This window comes from Pelophylax lessonae (assembly GCF_965119305.1).
Source record: "Pelophylax lessonae genome assembly, chromosome: 1".
NCBI lineage: Eukaryota > Metazoa > Chordata > Amphibia > Anura > Ranidae > Pelophylax > Pelophylax lessonae.
In genome coordinates, this window is record NC_138768.1 from 467,306,186 (window position 1) to 467,325,955 (window position 19,770).

Genomic DNA, 19,770 nt, shown 5'->3' on the forward strand with positions numbered 1-19,770 from the left:
GTTTTGCAGTTCTGCCCAACCCACCTAGTGTGAACGTAGGAATGGAAAAGTGCTAAGAGTGTGGGTTAAAGGTTTTTAGGTAAAAGAGAGTTTCATGTCTATTTTGCCAAAACATACTAGCTCCTAGCAGTTTTCAAACCAGTTTGACTTGTTGATTTGCCCAGTTATGCCCATAATCTCATGCTTTATGACACCTAGACAAGATATAGTGTGAAGGGGGTTACTAGGATAAATTGGCATAGTAATATAAACCCAAGAGAGAATGTAACCTTTCCCCACTCTGCTAAAACAAACAAGAAAATATGTTTCTGTTGCTGATCTACAATTTCCATTTAAAGGAAGTGTTAGGCTGCAATCACTCCTTAGCAATTTGATTTTCAGGCATATTTCACAAGGGTGAACAAGGACAATTAGAAAGAATAGGATTCTGCATATACATACGTAGTAAGGTGTACAGACATTGTGCTGCCTTGGTCCAATAATGAAATGCTGCCCCCCCCAATAAAAAACTCACACCCACCAAAAGGCCTCAACATCCATAATTTTATATAAATATTAAAATTAGAAAATATTATATATACTGTTATCTTCTTCCATAACCCACCACCAAACCAGCTCACCATACCAGCCCACCAAACACCCGCTGTCTGCCCTCAATTCTCCTGTCACTCCTGTGTCTGCCACGCTCACCACCTTAGAAGATCCAGCCTGCCCTGCGTGAGATGGAGTGCGCTGATGCCTGACATCATTGCGCACACCACGATCATGTGAGGGGGGTTCCCTGGAGGAGACGCTCTGCCTCCTCATACTCATCAGTTTGCACTACGGGCGGCAGTGTGAGATGGGGAAATGACGCCCGTAACGCGCCTGCGAACTGATGACACAAAACTGCAAAAAAAAAAATCTTGGGAGTCAATTTGCCACCCCTTTCCAAGTGCTGTCTGGGTCCAATGGACTCAGCGGGACCCATGGTAGGGCCAGCCCTGAAGGTGTAGGGAAATAAGCAGAAACACACTCATGTGAGTGGAGGCTATCGAAGTACTGGGTATTTTTGGTCCCCTGGTAGACATGACTATGGTAGACATCTGAAAAGGCAAAAAAAATTTTTTTTTTGTTTTTTGGGTGTTTTCAGGATTTTATAGTCTGTAAGAACATGTTCCATCCCCCCCAATAAAAATGCTGGTATTAAACCCAAAAACAAAAATTGAATGCATTGCAGCTCACCAATCCTTAAATGTGGTGGTTGCACATATTTATTTTTAGGCTTTCTTCCTTTATTTTCACCTAGTGATGTGGACAGTAACCCACTTCCTGTCTTAGGATGTCTCTACTCTGGATGGAGGAGCAACAGAGACACCTGTGAACAGCAGCATTGTTATCTGGGGAAAGGGAATTATGCACTTGACTGATCTAGAATGACTTGACTAAGGGTGGCTATAAGCTAGTAGAATTTTGTTTGACATTTTCATTTTAAAGTAGAACTTTATGCTCCCTACCCCCCCCCTTTTATTTTTACCCCCACTTACTTGGTTGGAGGCCCTGCACATTTCGGGGTCTCACTCACCCAGTGGATCCAGCGTTTTCCTGCTGCGATCTGCTTCTTTTCTGCACCCCCCACGGTCCCACCCTGCCATCTTTTTCTGTGACGTTATCGGTAAGCTGCTGGCTCTTTTGGGTTAAGCTGACGGCTTCACCATTAACTTGGCACTTGGCCCCAACCCACTTCTCTTTTCCCAGTGAAGGTCCATGCCTCCTGGGATATGAGACGTACATATCCCAGGAGGCAATGCAGGCAAAGTGCATGTCATTCGATTAAAGAAAATTGGAAGTAACAGGATGGAAAATGTTTCTCAAACACTCTTCTAAATATGTATGTGGTTTTCGTTTGGTAAAGTCCATTTATTTCAAAATGGAATGTTAAAAGCAAGCAAAATGTTGAATTTCCTTTAAATGACATTGTCAGGATGTTTGATGTACTGAGAATTTTTCGTTTGCACTAGTGTATAGCCAGCTTAAATTGGTTTTACACTCTAAAGTAGAACTTTGCCTACAGGTAAGCTTATAATAAATCTTACCTGTTTATCCTTTGGAAACGGCCTAAGGGCCAGCCTGTCATCTATAGATGGAAGAAAAACAGACAGCAATGCATTCCTATGGGCAAATGGATGTAAACGGATGATCATCCGTTTATATCCATGTCTGTTTAGGTCCATTTTTTTTTTCTTCAATTAAACAAGTCTCTATTTTTGTTCTGTTTAAAAAAGGGAAGCGGACTTAAATGGATATAAACAGTCAGTTTTTTCATTGGTTGTTAGGAGTCGGCACCCACCAGTGTCCTAACAATCAGTGACTCATCCCTGCTGTCAGGGCGGAACTCCTATCTAAAACTCGCCATACCTCTTACTAAATACATAATTTCAAGTGAGATCGCGCAAATGGAAATAAACCCTAAATGAGCTGCAGCAAGTAAATTTATAGGATAACATACATTAAGAAATGAATCAATAAACCACATGTCTCCAAGATATTTGGCGCTAAACTCTGTGATTATAAATATTGTGAAACATAAAAACCAAAGAAATATAAAAAAAAGTTCATGTAGATGATGTGATCAGTCCACAACCATATGTTAAATCCTGGTGATAACTAATATATTTGTGTGTCCCAGCTCCACTTAAAACACCACATGTGCATACACCAGTGCAGATGTCTCCTTACCATGAGATGTGAGACTCTCTGTGAAGAGAAGTCTTAAAACGCTTGCGTGAAAATAACCTTCCATTAGTTATCAAGTTTCCCCACTTAGGTCCCCTGTCAGCCAGAGACTCCTGCAAACATAAAAAAGGAGAGAGCTCCAGACAAAATATTATACACTGATTTGGGTTATGTTTACCAAAGAAAAGTGGCAGAATACATTTTGGCCTAAATGTATGAAACTAAGAAAAACATGTTTTTTTTTCTTCAAGATTTTTGGTATTTTTTTTATTTATATAGCAAAAAAAAAAAAGATATAAAGCAAAATTATATAAATTTGATATAAATGATATAAATTGTGTTGTAGTGTTGCATGACCAGGCATCTGCCAGTTAAATTAGCGCAGTGCTAAATAGCAAATAATGCTATGGTAATAAAGGGGGAAAAAAAATTCTGGAGGTCAAGTAGTTAACACCTTCCCGTCCGACATATAGCACAATGACGGCCGGACAGTGGCCTTAAGATCCTGACTGGACATCACATGACGTCCAGCTAGAAAGTGCTGCTCACGCAGCACGATCTGTCACTGGCTGTATCCACAGGACACAGCCGATGACTGATCAGAGTACCGGTGTTCCGTGAAAAAACCATACCCGTGAGAAAACCATACCCTCGTCACTTCCGGTGCACCTACGGAGGGTATGGATTTCTCACGGTAGTTAAACTTGCGGCGCTTACATTAAAACAGCTCCTCTGCAACATAAATCATCTCCGCTCTTCCCCTGTCACTTCCCTGATCTCCGGTAATAAATATAAAAGCGGATCACGGAGCCGCGATCGCCGTCATTTACATCTCATACACCCGCCGCCGCTTTTATATTTATTACCGGAGATGAGGGAAGTTACAGCGATAGCAGAGGAGATGATTGATGTTGCAGCCGAAGTGTTTTAATGTACCCGCCGCAAGTATAACATTAGACACAGTGCCGTGATAATTTCATGCCCACCGAGCATGCGCACTTCTCAAATTCTTTCATGTTCAATTGTGTATCCGGGGCTCTGAGTATGCGCACTGCTGCGCTGCTCAGCTGTTTCAGACAGGAAGTGACGAGGGTATGGTTTCTTCACGGGGTATGGTTTTTTAACGTTACACCGGCTCGCTGCCGGTACCATGTGACCGCTGTTACCATTCACAAAAGGTCAAATGACAGCAGTACACAATAGATGGCTTCCTTTAATGCCATCTATTGTGTACAATTGTGTTGCTAGCTATGTTTGTTCAATTTGATCACATGGTACAGACAGGGCCAATCACAGTCCACCTGTACCATGTGATTATCTTTGACCAAGCACAGCTAATCACAGCAAAACAAACTGAATTAATCAGTCTCATTTAGTAAAATGCTTGCTTATAGCAATGTAATTCACTGCTATAAGAAAAAATTATGTGTATAAAAAAAAAAAAAAAATCCTGATCCTTTTTCTAGACTTATTGTAGTAACATTATATTGATTTGGTCACAGTGTGCTAAAAAGAAAAAAATGTAATTAAAAGTCCAAATGTTCCAACACGTGCAAAGTGCAAACAAGTGCAAAGAAAGGTGCCACAAATTGTCCGTGGTCTTCAAATTCAAAACGGTATAAAAGCTGCGCAGCAGTGGGATAGTGCTCCCCCCCAATAGGACCGCACTTACTGGATCAGGGACCCCCTGCAGGGGTAAAAGATATGTAACCAGGTACTATATGGAGTAATTCACAATCCCTGTGACACCGATCAGCCCAGATGGAACTTTTTATATGGAGGGATATCTCTTCTCCAACCTTGCTGGGGTATACTCCTCATGGGTTAAGAAAGGAGGCTTACATAGCGTGAATCCATTAAAAATATTGATTTATTAAACAACAATAAACTTAGATATAGCTTCGGAGATGCAGGTATGTATCGGCAGTGTAGTTCCGGTATTCTGCGTGCCGGAGCGCAATGCATTACACTACTAGGGGTATTAGGGGTATTTAAGGTAGGCAGCATCCTTTTCAATCCACTGGATATCCCGGCGCAGAATTTGTATGTACTAAAAAGAAAAATCGTAAACAAAATTATTTTTAAATTGCAATAAAAGTTTTTTTTTTTTTTTCCTGACGCCAGTCAGTGTCCCTGATCACCACCACACCAGTTATATGATGATGCTGTACTGCACTGGTGATAGTATATAAAAAAAAAAATGAATTTTTAATTTTTTTTTTTCTTCATTTTCCACAAAATTATGACAAAAAATTACAACTTCAAAAAACTCGCCATGCCTCTTACTAAATACCTTGGACTGTCTACTTTCCAAAAAGGGGTCATTTAGGGGATATTTGTACTGTCCTGGCATTTTTTGGGCCTCACAAAATGAGATAGGTTGTCAGTACAATCAGGACTGAGCAATTTTCAGATTCAGTGGATATAAAAAGTCTAAACACCCCTGTTAAAATGTCAGGTTTCTGTGATGTAAAAAAATGAGACAAAGATAAATCACTTCAGAACTCTTACCACCTTTAATGGGACCTATAAACTGTACAACTCAATTGAAAAACCAACTGAAAATATTTTAGGGGGGAAGTAAAAATAAAAAACTAAAATAATGTGGCTGCATAAGTGTGCACACCCTCTTATACAGTATCTCACAAAAGTGAGTACACCCCTCACATTTTTGTAAATATTTTATTATGTCTTTTCATGTGACAACACTGAAGAACTGACAGTTTGCTACAATGTAAAGTAGTGAGTGTACAGCTTGTATAACAGTATAAATTTTCTGTCCCCTCAAAATAACTCAACTGTCCCCTCAAAAATAACTGTCAAGTACCTGGAGATGGAGCCTGACGTGGAGAGGAAGGCGATCTCTTACACCTCTGGCCTGGTACCCCTGATAATATAAACAGGAGGCACAGTAGCCTGGAGTGGCCTAGAAGTTCAGATGGTGAAGGTTGCAGATGTGAGGTCTGTGCATACTTGGATGCAGGCTGGATCGTGACGCAGGACAGCAAACACTTGGCAGACTGACCGGTCACAGGCAGCAGATGCTTAGCAGGTTGGCAGGTCACAGGCAGCAGGCACTTGACAGGCTGGCAGGTAGCAGACAGCAGATATAAGGATGGCTGGACACACAGCAGGGTCAGGCAACCTGGGTCGGTAACTAGCAGGTCAGTCAGGAACAGAGCAGCAGGCAGCAGAGTAGTCAGGTTCAGGCTGGAGTTGGCAATGGCAAAAAGGCAGACAGAGAGATCAAGCAGAGACGTGGTGGAAGAGCAGGCCAGGGGTCGGTTCAGGCAAAGTACAATTGTGGTCAGACGGATCAGAACAGCAACAGAGTTAAAACACCAGGAACAGGTAGCAGAATGCTGTAGACCATACGGCAAGGTCCTAGTGCAGCAGAGGTGTTTATATAGCCCATTTAGCGACACTTTAGTGGGGGGCGCGCACATGCGCTGGCGAGTCATGCGAACCAGAATACTCTGTCCATGGGTTTAGCTAATAGGTTTTCTTCATCTGTAGATTTGGCTAACAGAAAATGTGCCTGGGCTTATTTCTTCTTCTCTGAAAAATTTGCTGTCCCCTCAAAATAACTTAACACACAGCCATTAATGTCTAAACCGCTGGCAACAAAAGTGAGTACACCCCTAAGTGAAAATGTCGAAATTGGGCCCAATAAGCCATTCTCCCTCCCTGGTGTCATGTGACTTATTAGTGTTACAAGGTCTCAGGTATGAATGGGGAGCCGGTGTGTTAAATTTGGTGTTATCGCTCTCACTCTATCATACTAGTCACTGGAAGTTCAACATGGCACCTCACGGCAAAGAGAAAAAAATAATTGTTGTTCTACATAAAGATGGCCTAGGCTATAAGAAGATTGCCAAGACACTGAAACTGAGCTGCAGCATGGTGGCCAAGATCATACAGCGGTTTAACAGGACAGGTTCCACTCAGAACAGGCCCTGCAGAGGTTGAAGGTGTGGGGGGGAGTCAGCCTGTCAGTGCTCAGACCATACGCCACACATTGCATCAAATTGGTCTGCATGCCTGTCGTCCCAGAAAGAAGCCTCTTCTAAAGATGATGCACAAGAAGCCCGCAAACAGTTTGCTGAAGACAAGCAGACTAAAGCCCCGTACACACGTACCGATCGTCGGCATACAAATGTTCGTCTTTTCTCCCCGGGATGTCGGTGTCTGTTGAAAAGTGCAAAGACAGCACAAGGACAGCACAAGAATTTTGTCTGCAGACTTCAGCTGACTGCAGAAGTGATGTCATGTAATGGTTAACTTTCCCTGTGTTTTTAATTTTCTGAGCATGCCCAGTCTTGCAAATCTGCGGTCTGTCGGCCGAATTCTGTACTGACTGGCGAACAATCGTCCGTTCTGGTGTCCGCAGACAAAAATTTTCATGTTTGCAAGAAAGACTTTTGTCCGCGGATTGTGCGCAGACATCTGTCGGAGGCACCATACTAACACGCGTACAATCGGCAGATCTTTCGTCCGCCGACGTTTGTATGCCGACGATCGGTACGTGTGTACGGGCCTTAAGGATGTGGATTACTGGAACCATGTCCTGTGGTCTGATGAGACCAAGATAAACTTATTTGGTTCAGATGGTGTCAAGCGTGTGTGGCGGCAACCAGGTGAGGAGTACAAAGACAAATGTGTCTTGCCTACAGACAATCATGGTGGTGGCAGTGTCATGGTCTGGGGCTGCATGAGTGCTGCCGGCACTGGGGAGCTACAGTTCATTGATTGGCTTCTACCCAGAGCTGCGCCATATTTTGCACTCTACCTGAAAGCTGATAGGTTTCTATGCCGAGCTGCGCCAGACTTTGCACTTTACCTGAAAGCTGATTGGTTTCTATGCAGAGCTGCGTCAGATTTTGCACTCTACCTGAAAGCTGATTGGTTTCTAAGCAGAGCTGCGTCAGATTTTGCACTTTACCTGAAAGCTGATTGGTTTCTAAGCAGAGCTGCGTCAGATTTTGCACTCTACCTGAAAGCTGATTGGTTTCTAAGCAGAGCTGCATCAGATTTTGCACTCTACCTGAAAGATGATTGGTTTCTATGCCGAGCTGCCCAAGATTTTGCACTCTACCTGAAAGCTGATTGGTTTCTAAGCAGAGCTGCGTCAGATTTTGCACTCTACCTGAAAGCTGATTGGTTTCTAAGCAGAGCTGCATCAGATTTTGCACTCTACCTGAAAGATGATTGGTTTCTATGCCGAGCTGCCCAAGATTTTGCACTCTACCTGAAAGCTGATTGGTTTCTTTGCCGAGCTGCGCCAGGTTTTGCACTTTACCTAAAAACTGATTGGTTTCTATGCCGAGCTGCGCCAGATTTTGCACTCTACCTAAAAGCTGATTGGTTTCTAAGCAGAGCTACGTCAGATTTTGCACTCTACCTGAAAGCTGATTGGTTTCTAAGCAGAGCTGCGTCAGATTTTGCACTTTACCTGAAAGCTGATTGGTTTCTAAGCAGAGCTGCGTCAGATTTTGCACTCTACCTGAAAGCTGATTGGTTTCTAAGCAGAGCTGCATCAGATTTTGCACTCTACCTGAAAGATGATTGGTTTCTATGCCGAGCTGCATCAGATTTTGCACTCTACCTGAAAGCTGATTGGTTTCTAAGCAGAGCTGCGTCAGATTTTGCACTCTACCTGAAAGCTGATTGGTTTCTAAGCAGAGCTGCGTCAGATTTTGCACTCTACCTGAAAGCTGATTGGTTTCTAAGCAGAGCTGCATCAGATTTTGCACTCTACCTGAAAGCTGATTGGTTTCTAAGCAGAGCTGCGTCAGATTTTGCACTCTACCTGAAAGCTGATTGGTTTCTAAGCAGAGCTGCATCAGATTTTGCACTCTACCTGAAAGATGATTGGTTTCTATGCCGAGCTGCCCAAGATTTTGCACTCTACCTGAAAGCTGATTGGTTTCTTTGCCGAGCTGCGCCAGGTTTTGCACTTTACCTAAAAACTGATTGGTTTCTATGCCGAGCTGCGCCAGATTTTGCACTCTACCTAAAAGCTGATTGGTTTCTAAGCAGAGCTACGTCAGATTTTGCACTCTACCTGAAAGCTGATTGGTTTCTAAGCAGAGCTGCGTCAGATTTTGCACTTTACCTGAAAGCTGATTGGTTTCTAAGCAGAGCTGCGTCAGATTTTGCACTCTACCTGAAAGCTGATTGGTTTCTAAGCAGAGCTGCATCAGATTTTGCACTCTACCTGAAAGATGATTGGTTTCTATGCCGAGCTGCATCAGATTTTGCACTCTACCTGAAAGCTGATTGGTTTCTAAGCAGAGCTGCGTCAGATTTTGCACTCTACCTGAAAGCTGATTGGTTTCTAAGCAGAGCTGCGTCAGATTTTGCACTCTACCTGAAAGCTGATTGGTTTCTAAGCAGAGCTGCATCAGATTTTGCACTCTACCTGAAAGATGATTGGTTTCTATGCCGAGCTGCATCAGATTTTGCACTCTACCTGAAAGATGATTGGTTTCTATGCCGAGCTGCCCAAGATTTTGCACTCTACCTGAAAGCTGATTGGTTTCTTTGCCGAGCTGCGCCAGGTTTGGCACTTTACCTAAAAACTGATTGGTTTCTATGCCGAGCTGCGCCAGATTTTGCACTCTACCTAAAAGCTGATTGGTTTCTAAGCAGAGCTACGTCAGATTTTGCACTCTACCTGAAAGCTGATTGGTTTCTAAGCAGAGCTACGTCAGATTTTGCACTCTACCTGAAAGCTGATTGGTTTCTATGCAGAGCTGCGCCAGGTTTTGCACTCTCCAGTTATAGTAAATCAACCCCTATGCTTGCTAAGGTGTCCTTTATGATTTCAGTGTATTCTGGTGTCTCTGGCATTAACAGTGAGGAGAAATGTCTCCACAGACTACAATAAACCCATTGCCAGGACTGCCCATGCTCCCCTCCATACAGCAGCAGAGAATAGTGTTGTGCGCAGTAACCACAGTGACTGAGGAGCACGGCAGCCATCTCCAGAGCTGTTTGTGTTCTCTGTACGTGACACGGAGGAAGGCGGAGCCAGTGTGCTTCCAGGCCTCTCCCAGCAAGGCGCATGATCGGCTCCCCGCCCCCTGACATAAAGCAACAGCTGACCAAAAGCACCTTCTCAGTTGGCTGCCGGTGTATGAGGAGAGCAAACGAGGGCCAGCCGTGACTTTGAGTGACCCCGGTGAAGAGGCCGCACGATGTACAGCTTCGCGCTGATCACGGTGCCCGCCGTGTTACTCTTACTGGGCGGGAGAGGAGCGGACAGCTCAGGTAATTGGCATGACCTCCGGGCCTGGTACCGTGTTTGCGGGGTCATTTCTGGTGTCAGGGGAAGGACACGGAATCCATGTTTGTCGCTCAATAGCACCTACCTAAACGCAGGTCTCTCTGTGACTAATCTAGGGGGGGTTAGGCCTGCTAGGAGCTGGAGAGGGCGCTGTATACTGCTGACTGGGGCACTAGCGGTGGTTTCTAGTGGCTCCAGGCTGGACATTGGATGGAGAGGAGCACTTACAGCTTTGGCTTCAGCCTGAGCTCTGTTTATCTAATACATGCTAGAGAAAGCTGTCTACTCACAAGCTAGGCCTTGTGGGATTTTTATTTATTTTTGCTCTTGATACAGTAGAGCAGCCTTTCTCAACCCTTTCAGCACAGAGGAACCCTTGAAATAAATTTCTGGTGTCAGGGAACCCCTGATAAAAAAAAATAGAGATCTACAACTCATGAGACATTAGTGTGACAGTCAGTGGGAAGAATGCTCCTTACTCTTGTTATCATTGGGAAGAATTACCCTCTTACAGATAGCTAAAAGGAACAATGGTGTCATTGGGAACATATCTGAGAGGCAGAAATTGGCCTCTTCCAGGAGGAACCCCTAGCCTCCTTCCAGGAGGAACCCCTAGCCTCCTTCCAGGAGGAACCCCTAGCCTCCTTCCAGGAGGAACCCCTAGCCTCCTCCCAGGAGGAACCCTGAATTAGATGATGGTAACCTCCTGTTTGTATGTTTCTATTTGGGAGATTTCCCTTTACTTCCTGCTGCCTCCAGAGACGCAACTGGAAGTAAGAGAATGATGTTCTTGGTGTCATTCAGTTCTCACAAGGATTACATGCACTCGTGCATGTTCCCATGTGCTTTTTTTTTTTTTTTGCAGCCTATTTATTGGAATGGCTGGTATTGCATTAGAAAGCAGATAAAGTACTGCACTCACTACTTTTAAAACTCAACATCAATTGAACTTACCTGGTGCTGTGGTACCATGTGATTTGGTGCCCACAAACCCATTGCGTGCAGTGGATCGAATAGGAAGTGAGTTAAGTGCTGTGTGGGAAACTCGCATGGGTTGTACGGTTCCCACACCTTGTTCTGGTGGGAACTGGCCCTTAAAACACAACTAAAGTTCACAATGCTTACCTCTCCTTCCAAAGGTGCACATTCTTCACCGGCATCTTGTGTGGTTGTTTGTTTCTCTCCTTTGGTGTCAGGCTGCAGCCATCTAGATCGGCCTGGTTGAAGGATGTGTGGGAATGTAAAATGAGCTGTGCATGCACAGCTCGGTGCACATGCTGAAAGAAGGCTGCAAACAGGCAGGTAGGTTTATTTTTTTCCTGTAAAGTCTTCTTTGCGTTTTCTAATTTGGGGGCTCTAGTTCTGCTTTAAAGGGTTAGGCCGGTTGTACTCTGTTAGAATCTTGGCCAGCTCAGCAGGAACTGCCCGAGGTTCGAATCGTTAATGGGCAGGCTGAATTCACCAAGTTAATAACTCAATTTATGCGGCAATCGGCTTGCCAGATTCTCTTACGATTATCGCTAGTGGCTGCTAGAAATGATCATTCTTCTCCCGAGGGCGGTGGCTTCCCCAGCCAGGAAAAGACAATGGCCTGGCAGGAGGGACTCCTGCATCAAAACAGTCTGTTTATGGGAGTGACTGGGAGAACACAATGGCTCTGCGGGAGGGATACTGCCATCAACACTGTTGGGGGTTGCAAATTAAGTGATTTCTTTCCTGCAGAAAAGAATCCCATTGTGTATGGCCAGCTTGATCTGTCCTGATGACTGAAAACTGTCATGGGTGACTAAAAGTGAGGAAAACTTTGGGTTGTAATTGGAGTAAAGGCTGAATCCAGGGACAACGGTCTTCAGCCCCCAACACACATTACAATTTAAATCTCCTTTTAGACCTAACAAGATGTAGTGCACAGGCCTGCCTGATTGAATAGATTTGGTAGGTCCTTATTGGCCATCTTATGGTACATCTAAAGTTGATTTCAGATTGTACCCTAAGGCTTGCGTACATGTTATAGTCTGACCATACAATTGATTTGAGATCTAACAAATGTATGTAAGGAGTCCCTACCTAAATTATCCAATCAGGTGGGTCTTAGCACTACATGCTTGTTGTTAGCGCTCAAGATTGTACAATCAGATTGTAAAGTGGGAGCATAAGATTGTCACCAGAATTCACCTTTATTCCTTTTCCAACCCAAAGTTTATATTTTCCTTAACCCTTGGTGCCGACTGTACGCAAATATGTGTCCCCTCGGTGCCTGACCCTTAGCGCAGAGGGGCTGCACATTTGCGAGAATTGCTGCCAATACACCTGCGCCGAAAGTGCACTCCCGGCATAGCTACATCACCTAACCGACAGGAGTTTTTGGGCCACATGATCACCGTGACAGCCAGTAACGGCAGTCATGTGATCTTAAGTCGGGCTCTGCTTCCGGGTATCATAAACCTCTTAAAGGGCCAGGAAGCGCTGGCGCTAAGAGGAAAACAATTAAGTGTACTGAAAATGCAGGATGCACTTGGCTGAAAACTGAAAATTCGTTTTTTGTTTTTTTTTTTAAATATCAAATATGAATTCAAATGAATATGAATTGTTGGCCATTTAATGCAAGAAAAGCTCAAGCAAAATGTATCCCTTTAAATTCTATGTATGGCTGGGTTCACACTTGTGCGATGAGAGATCACGCGATCTGCACCGCATTGCTGTGCAGATCACATGTGAGGTCTGCGATGCAAATTCAGCCATACAAACTGGCTGAATTCTCATCCCATTCAAACCAAAATGGTGCAGGACCCTTTTTTTTTTTTTTTGTTCTGCACTGGAATCGGATCACACTGGATGTTCACACCTATGCAATCCAATTCCTGCACCATTTGACAGTTCACGCTGCTATCTGCAAACTGATGGGGGGTTGTCATAAACTTTACATTGACATCCCCAGCGGTTCGCAGATGTCAGTGTAAACCAGTGTGTGATTTCAGGTATAATGTGGGAACCGGCACTTAAATTGCAGGGTTTCCCGCATTGCAACAGTGTGAACCAGGACTAAGGCTTTACACTAGTCCGTTGCGTTTCCGTGGTGTTAAAAATCCTGCTTGCTGCATTTTGCACCTCCCTTTTAAAATGCATTGAAAACAGCAAGAACGCATCATTAATGCACCTGTAATGTTTTGATGTCACATGACATGAGAAATGAAAAACACACCATAAATACAGTACAATTGTGGTAAGTTTACTGTGAATTTGAGTCAAAATAATGTGTTTTCAAGTGCCATTATCTGCACCTTTTTCTGTTATCGGCAAAATGCTTTAAATCTAGGAGCCAGCAAACGAGGAAGAATGTGTGCTCTTGTCAGATGAGACTAAAATTGAACTTTTTGGACTAAAAGCAAAATGCTAAGTGTGGTGGAAAACGAACACTGCACGTCACCCCTGAACACACCATTCCCACTGTGAAACATGGTGGTGGCAGCATAATGTTGTGGGGATGTTTTTCTTCAGCAGGGACAGGGAAGCTGATCAGTTGATGGGAAGATGGGACGGAGCCAAATACAGGGCAATCTTAGAAAACCTGTTAGTCTGCAAAAGACTTGAGACTGGGACAGAGGTTCACAATCCAGCAAGACAACAACTCTAAACATACAGCCAGAGCTACAATGGAATGGTTAAGGTTAAAGCATATTCATGTGTTAGAATGGCCCAAAGTCCAGATCTAAATATAACTGAGAATTTGTGGCAAGACTTGAAAATTGCTGTTCAGGCGCTCTCTATCCAATCTGACAGAGCTTGAGCTATTTTGCAAAGCAGAATGGGCAAACCTTTCACTCTAGATGTGCAAAGCTGGTAGAGACATACCAAAAAAGACTGTAATTGCAGTGAAAGGGGGTTCTACAAAGTATTGACTCGGGGTGAAATACAAATGCACGCCACACTTTTCAGATATTTATTTGTAAAAATGTTAAACCATTTTCCTTCCACTTCACAATTGTGTGCCACTTTGTGTTGGTCTGTCACTTAAAATCCCATTAAAATCTGTTTTAGGTTGCAACATGACAAAATATGAAAAATATCAAGGTAGAGCCTGTGGAGTGAGGACCAGCCCTGGGTCCTCACTCCACAGGCTCTACCTTGATATTTTTGACACCCACACCATCTGTCTGCTGATCCCTCACAACTGTTATACAGATGTCTGTGTACCTGTCATTAGCCCTGCACACTAGAGGACACACAGTACAGCTTTGTCTCCAGTGCGGCAGACATCTTCCCAGAGAGCCGCTGTGGCATTCCATGCCATTAGTCTTAAAAAAAAAAAAGACTCCGCCCCTTAGTCATTAAAGAGCCATAGACCCATACAGACTTCACTACTATACAGGAGTGTTCTCCTATCTAATGTAGGCAAGGTTTTTTCTTTTCAATAGGCTGACCGAAGCCCAGGCGCCAGTATACAATTTCTAGTCGTCATGGTGACCTGGCGCCTGGGATTTATCAAGCGCTGCTTTAATACTTTTAAGTGTGTAGGTTTTTTTTTTTTTTGTTTTGTTATACCTGCCACCTCTGTGCAGAGGGTTTGCACACAGCATCCCAGAACCTCTTCTTCTCGGGTCCCTCTTCAGCTCTCCTGGTCCCTCCATCCTGTTGGGTGCCCCCACAGCAGGCAGCTTGCTATGGGGGCACCCAAACTGAGCCACAGCTGTGTCCATTCAGACATGGAGCTGTGACCTGGCCCTGCCCTCTTTCTATTTACATTGGCTGACTGATTTGACAGCAGCAGGAGCCATTGGCGCCACGCTGCTGTCTCTGCCAATGAAGAGGGCAGGCCGGACGGCCGAGACATTCCTACCACATTGCTGGAGCTAGAGGGACCTCAGGTAAGAATGATAGGGGCTGCTGCACACAAGGCTTTTATCTTAAGGCATTAAGGTAAAAACCTGCCTTTACAACCCCTTTAAAAAGCCAGACTGGTTGTAAGCCTTCCATGCTTCAACAAAAAAAAAAAACTCGCATACATGATTCTAGCGGCCATACTGAGACATCCCCTTAAATCCCCTGGTTTATCATACTAGATAAAAAAAATAGTATCAATTTAGATCTCTTCTTGGCAAAAGGATCATCTCCCGTCCAAAAGAGACTGTTTTTGTATGATCACATTGGATTCAACTTGCACCTCATCGGCTTGATGGTGCTCTTAATTCCACTTTTCTTGGTACACTTTATGTAAGTTCTAATTATGCATCCATATAAAAAATATAGCAACTTAAATATAGTAATTTCCCCTCACTTTTTCTTTCTAGAATATATTGAGATATAATGTATTGAAGAAAACTTACAACATTTTAAACAGTGGAAGAAATGGATTAATAGCCTTTTTTTAACATGGAGATATAATTTCCATATTCACATTTGAGGGTTTTGTAGCTCAAAGCTCCAAAATACAACGTTCCAAATCCCATTGTTTTTAATTCTGCCTGTGCACACGAGCATAGTGTCACTTGTAGCCCAAAAAAAGTGATATGAGCATCTTTGAGCTTGTGTGTTTTTTGGCCTCAGAGTTCAGTGGGTGTGCCTGGGAAAAAAATGCACATCTATCGCATCATTTTTTTTTTTCTAACTTTTCATTGGCCAAGAAAAAAAAAAATCAAGCCTCAGAAGGCCTTTACAAATGCTAAAGTAGATGCTCATCTGAAGGGATTCTACCCTACTGTAAGTAAGCAAAAACTACAGTGTGGCATCACTTCAGTATCTGCCGACTAGCCAGTTATATGACATGGGGAAAAGGCATTGGGGTAAAGGTTCCCTTGCCATGTTTACTGAGGCAGCCATACACTGATGGATTTATTTTTTTCCTGATGGGTAGTTCTAATGAGGTCCATTGCAGCTCAAACTTTGGCTGATTCTGTGGGATTATGGGCAGTTAGGGCCAAGAAGATTGGGTACATAAAATATTTGTATTACAAAAGGGTATTAGGAAGACTTTAAATGTAGGTGTTAGGTTTAGCCTTTGTTTAATAGCACTTTTTGAACTCTGAAACCAAGCAGGGTTAGTTTTAAGAGATGAAACTTAGTGTGGTAAGCTTCTAGGTCTGATAATCTTTCCTTCTCTGCCCTGAGATGCAGCATGTGATTTGTAAACCCTTTGATGGCCTTTATTCTTCCTGGTCTATGTAGAAACCTGGTGGTAAATCACTGTTAAGGCAAAAGTAGAGTCTATAGCTGTCAATGGTAATGCACCAAAATGCTGCATAATCATGAACCAGCTGTAAGGCAGACCTGGTTTAAAAAGAGAAAAGCTTATAGTAAAGTGAGCTATGTGTAGTTAAATTATACTGTAGTCCTAAATGTGAGTAGGTTTATATATTTACATAAGGTCCAGTACATACTAGAACACGGAGTAGCGCACGTCACTGGATGGTACTGCATATGGCCGCATAGAAGCTATGCATTTACTTGAATGAAGTGCATGTCAAAGTTGGCAAAAGAACAGTGTGATGTGGTAGAACGCGCATCAAACACCCTCTCGCCATACGTCATTGCAGCCCTAAACCGACCTCTGCAGCAGAATAAACCACTTCAGTTTAGTGTGGGGGCAAGTGTGAATAGGCCCTTAATGCATATTTTAGAAGTCTGGCTAGTGAACCTTGCCCATCCTAAAAAAGGCTGCAGATGAGTGAAAAATTGCAGTTATTTTGCAAAAGGCTTTACAACCAATCAATTTGGTTTATGCTCATCCTATGGGGCTCCAGTCTTTAAGTGCGGGTGGAAGGCATAGGTCAGTGATGGTGAACCTTGGCAGTTGGCACCCCAGATGTTTTGGAACTACATTCCCATGATGCTCAACTACACTGCAGAATGCATGAGCATAATGGGAAATGTAGTTCCAAAATATCTGGGGTCACAAGGTTCTCCATCACTGGCATAGGTGTACTGTTCAGCCCTGCTGCTGGCAGCCTGTAATAACTCGGAGGCTGAAAGCTGCTGAAGCTGGACAGTGCTCAGTGCTACGAACATCTAAGGCAGCATGTGCCCAGGAATAATTTCCCATCTGCATGAAGTCTGTTAGGGCAATTGTCCCTGGGCCTATATTGCCCTTCCAAGTTTGTATTTTGTGCACTGTCATGCCACAGCAGCTTTCAACCTCATCTGTCTGCCAGACAGCAGGGCTAGATAGTGCACATACATCCAAATGCTGGAGCCCTGTGCGTAGAGCCTTATTTTAAACCATTGCTTAAACCTGATGCATGTTTATGGTTCTGTTAACAAATGTCTTTAAGTCTTACCTGGTCTCTATATAGCTAGATCTCGCTATCCATCCATTCTTAGTATTTGCATTACTGAAACTCACCTGTCTCTAAGATATAGATAGATACTTGCTTAGGCATTGATGTTGAAGCTAATCTTATCCTTTGTGCTACATAAACCAATTCAGTTTTATGACGGATGATGTTGACATTCCTTTCTCTTCAGATGAGGTGAATGTTGAGCTTTGGGTGCTAAATTCTAGCTGACCCAGCTGTTAAATTGAATCATTGACCTGGAAGTTTCAGCCTCCATAATTTGTCCCGTTTAATTGAAGAAAAAAAAATTTAAGTTTCATATTGAGACTTTCTGTAGGCACACACTTCATTCATTTCTCCATCTGCACCTTCCACTCATCCTGATTTTAAGGTCCCTTTCTGTGATGGCTCAGTTATTCCCTTTTTTTTTTTTTTCTCCCCTTCTATTGACGATAGTCGCCAGGGCAAGGAGTGATTCTCCTTTAGCCAGGGCACAAATTGCAATTGACACCTCTTAACACCCTAATGCTTTTATCCAAAATGTAAAAGGTTTTGGCTTTAGGGCTCATTCACACGGGCATACCGTATGCTGCCATCAGATCTGTGCAGGATATTGTCCTTACACACCAGCATTGCAGGCTATGGGCCCATTTGTACAGCTGTTTTTGTCTCATAGGGGTTTATTTACTCCTGCAGAGAAAACAATCAGCTTCCATGTTTTATTGCCGAAGCTTAATTGAACAAGCTGGAGTTAGAAGCTGATTGGTTTATATGCAGGAGTGAGTCTGATTTTTGCACAGTCCAGCTTTAGAAAAACCCATAGTCTCTAGCTGTGTAAACCAAAACAAGAGAAATTTGTGTTCAGTCGGAATTTTGGCCGGATTTTACTTTGTACACATGTAAAGTTTGTGCAAATGTTTACATGCATATGTTTACATGCATAAATATGTCCATGTGTCCTTGCCTAGTGAGTTCAGGGTCAGAGGGGTTGTAAACATGAACAATGTGTTAAGTAGTGGTGGCTGCACGTAGGGACTACATATAACTGTACATGGGCTTCTATTTCCCAAAGATAAACTTTGGATATGACGCTGAGCATGTGCACTAAACTTCTTTGGTCGCCCATGGCGAGGCCTGTTCTTAGTGGAATCTGTCCTGTTAAACCGCTGTATGGCCTTGGCCACCATGCTGCAGCTCAGTTTCAGGGTCTTGGCGATCTTCTTAAAGCCTAGACCAGGGGTCTTCAAACTATGGCCCTCCAGTTGTTTAGGCATGATGGGAATTATTGTTCCTAGTCATGCCTGTTAGGCTGCATTCACACTTGAGCGTAGCGTTTTCGCTTGTGTTTTTTTACCGCGATTTCAGGCTTTTTTTCAGGCGTTTTTTGGAGGCAGTCATTGACATCTATCAAAAATGCTGGTAATCAGCCCAAAAAGCTCATGTACTTTTTTTCAGCTACAGGCGTTTTGCAAAACGCTCAGATGTGAACAGGGGCCATTTAAATGAATGGGGTTTTACTTGTTGGGCATTTTGGAACGTTTTTTTTGAGCGTTTTTGGAGCAGATAAACACTCAAACGCCCAGGTGTGAATGGAGCCTAAATGCCAGTTTTACAATGCCTCATGGGATGTGTAGTTCTGCAACAGCTGGAGGGCCGTAGTTGGATCCCAGGCCTAGACCATCTTTATGTAGAGAAGCAATTCTTTTTTTTTTTTTTTTTTTTTTTTTTTTTTTTTTTTCAGATCCTCGGAGTTCTGTTGCATGTTGACCTTTCAGTGACCAGTATGAGAGAGTGAGGGCGATAACAAAAAATTTCACAACTGAGACCTTATAACACTAATAAGTCACAAGACACTGGGGAGGGAAAATGGCTAATTGAGCCCAATTTGGACATTTTCACTCGGGGGTGTACAACTCACTTTTATTGCCAGTGGTTTAGACCTTATTGGCTGTGTTGAGTTATTTTGAGGCGACAGCAAATTTACACTGTTGTAAAGTAGTAAGTGTACAGCTTGTATATTTTAGCAAAGTGCCATTTCTTTAGTGTTGTCACATGAAAAGATATAAAATATTTGGGTTGGAAACTGGCATCTTTATTTTAGGCTTGCTTGTTTCAGGGACAGGAACCTGCTGCAAAATAGATTTCTTGGATATTTGGAAAGATGTATGTCCAGGGACCTGGACTCTAAAGGAGTCCAGACTACCGATCAACATTATGGAATTCAGCGCAATAAAACTTTGCTTGATTCACTGGACAAATCATCTTCGAGGGTGTCTCGTTCAGCTTCCTTTAGACAAATGTCACTGCAGTGACTTGCATCACATTAATCATCAAGGGTGTACTAGAGTGTCCTGGCGGCTCAAGAGGTGACCAAGATCCTAATATGGGAGGAAAACTTTGTTCCAGCCCTATCCGCCGTGCATATCTCTGGAGTGGAGGTGTCATCAGGTGTTGAATCGGGGAGAATATTCCCTTCACCCAGAAGAGTTTCACCTGCTG

At 43.3% G+C, this 19,770-nt stretch overlaps 1 protein-coding gene across 1 annotated transcript in view; it reads left to right on the forward strand.

Moving 5' to 3' along the window:
- Nucleotides 1-9,804: 9,804 nt before the first annotated feature.
- BSG (basigin (Ok blood group)) overlaps nucleotides 9,805-19,770 on the forward strand; it is a 36,899-nt gene continuing 26,933 nt past the window's right edge. The window contains exon 1 of the mRNA XM_082269401.1: nucleotides 9,805-9,987. Coding sequence (XP_082125527.1) covers nucleotides 9,915-9,987 — 73 coding nt within the window. The 5' untranslated portion in view covers nucleotides 9,805-9,914. The remainder of the gene's footprint in view (nucleotides 9,988-19,770) is intronic.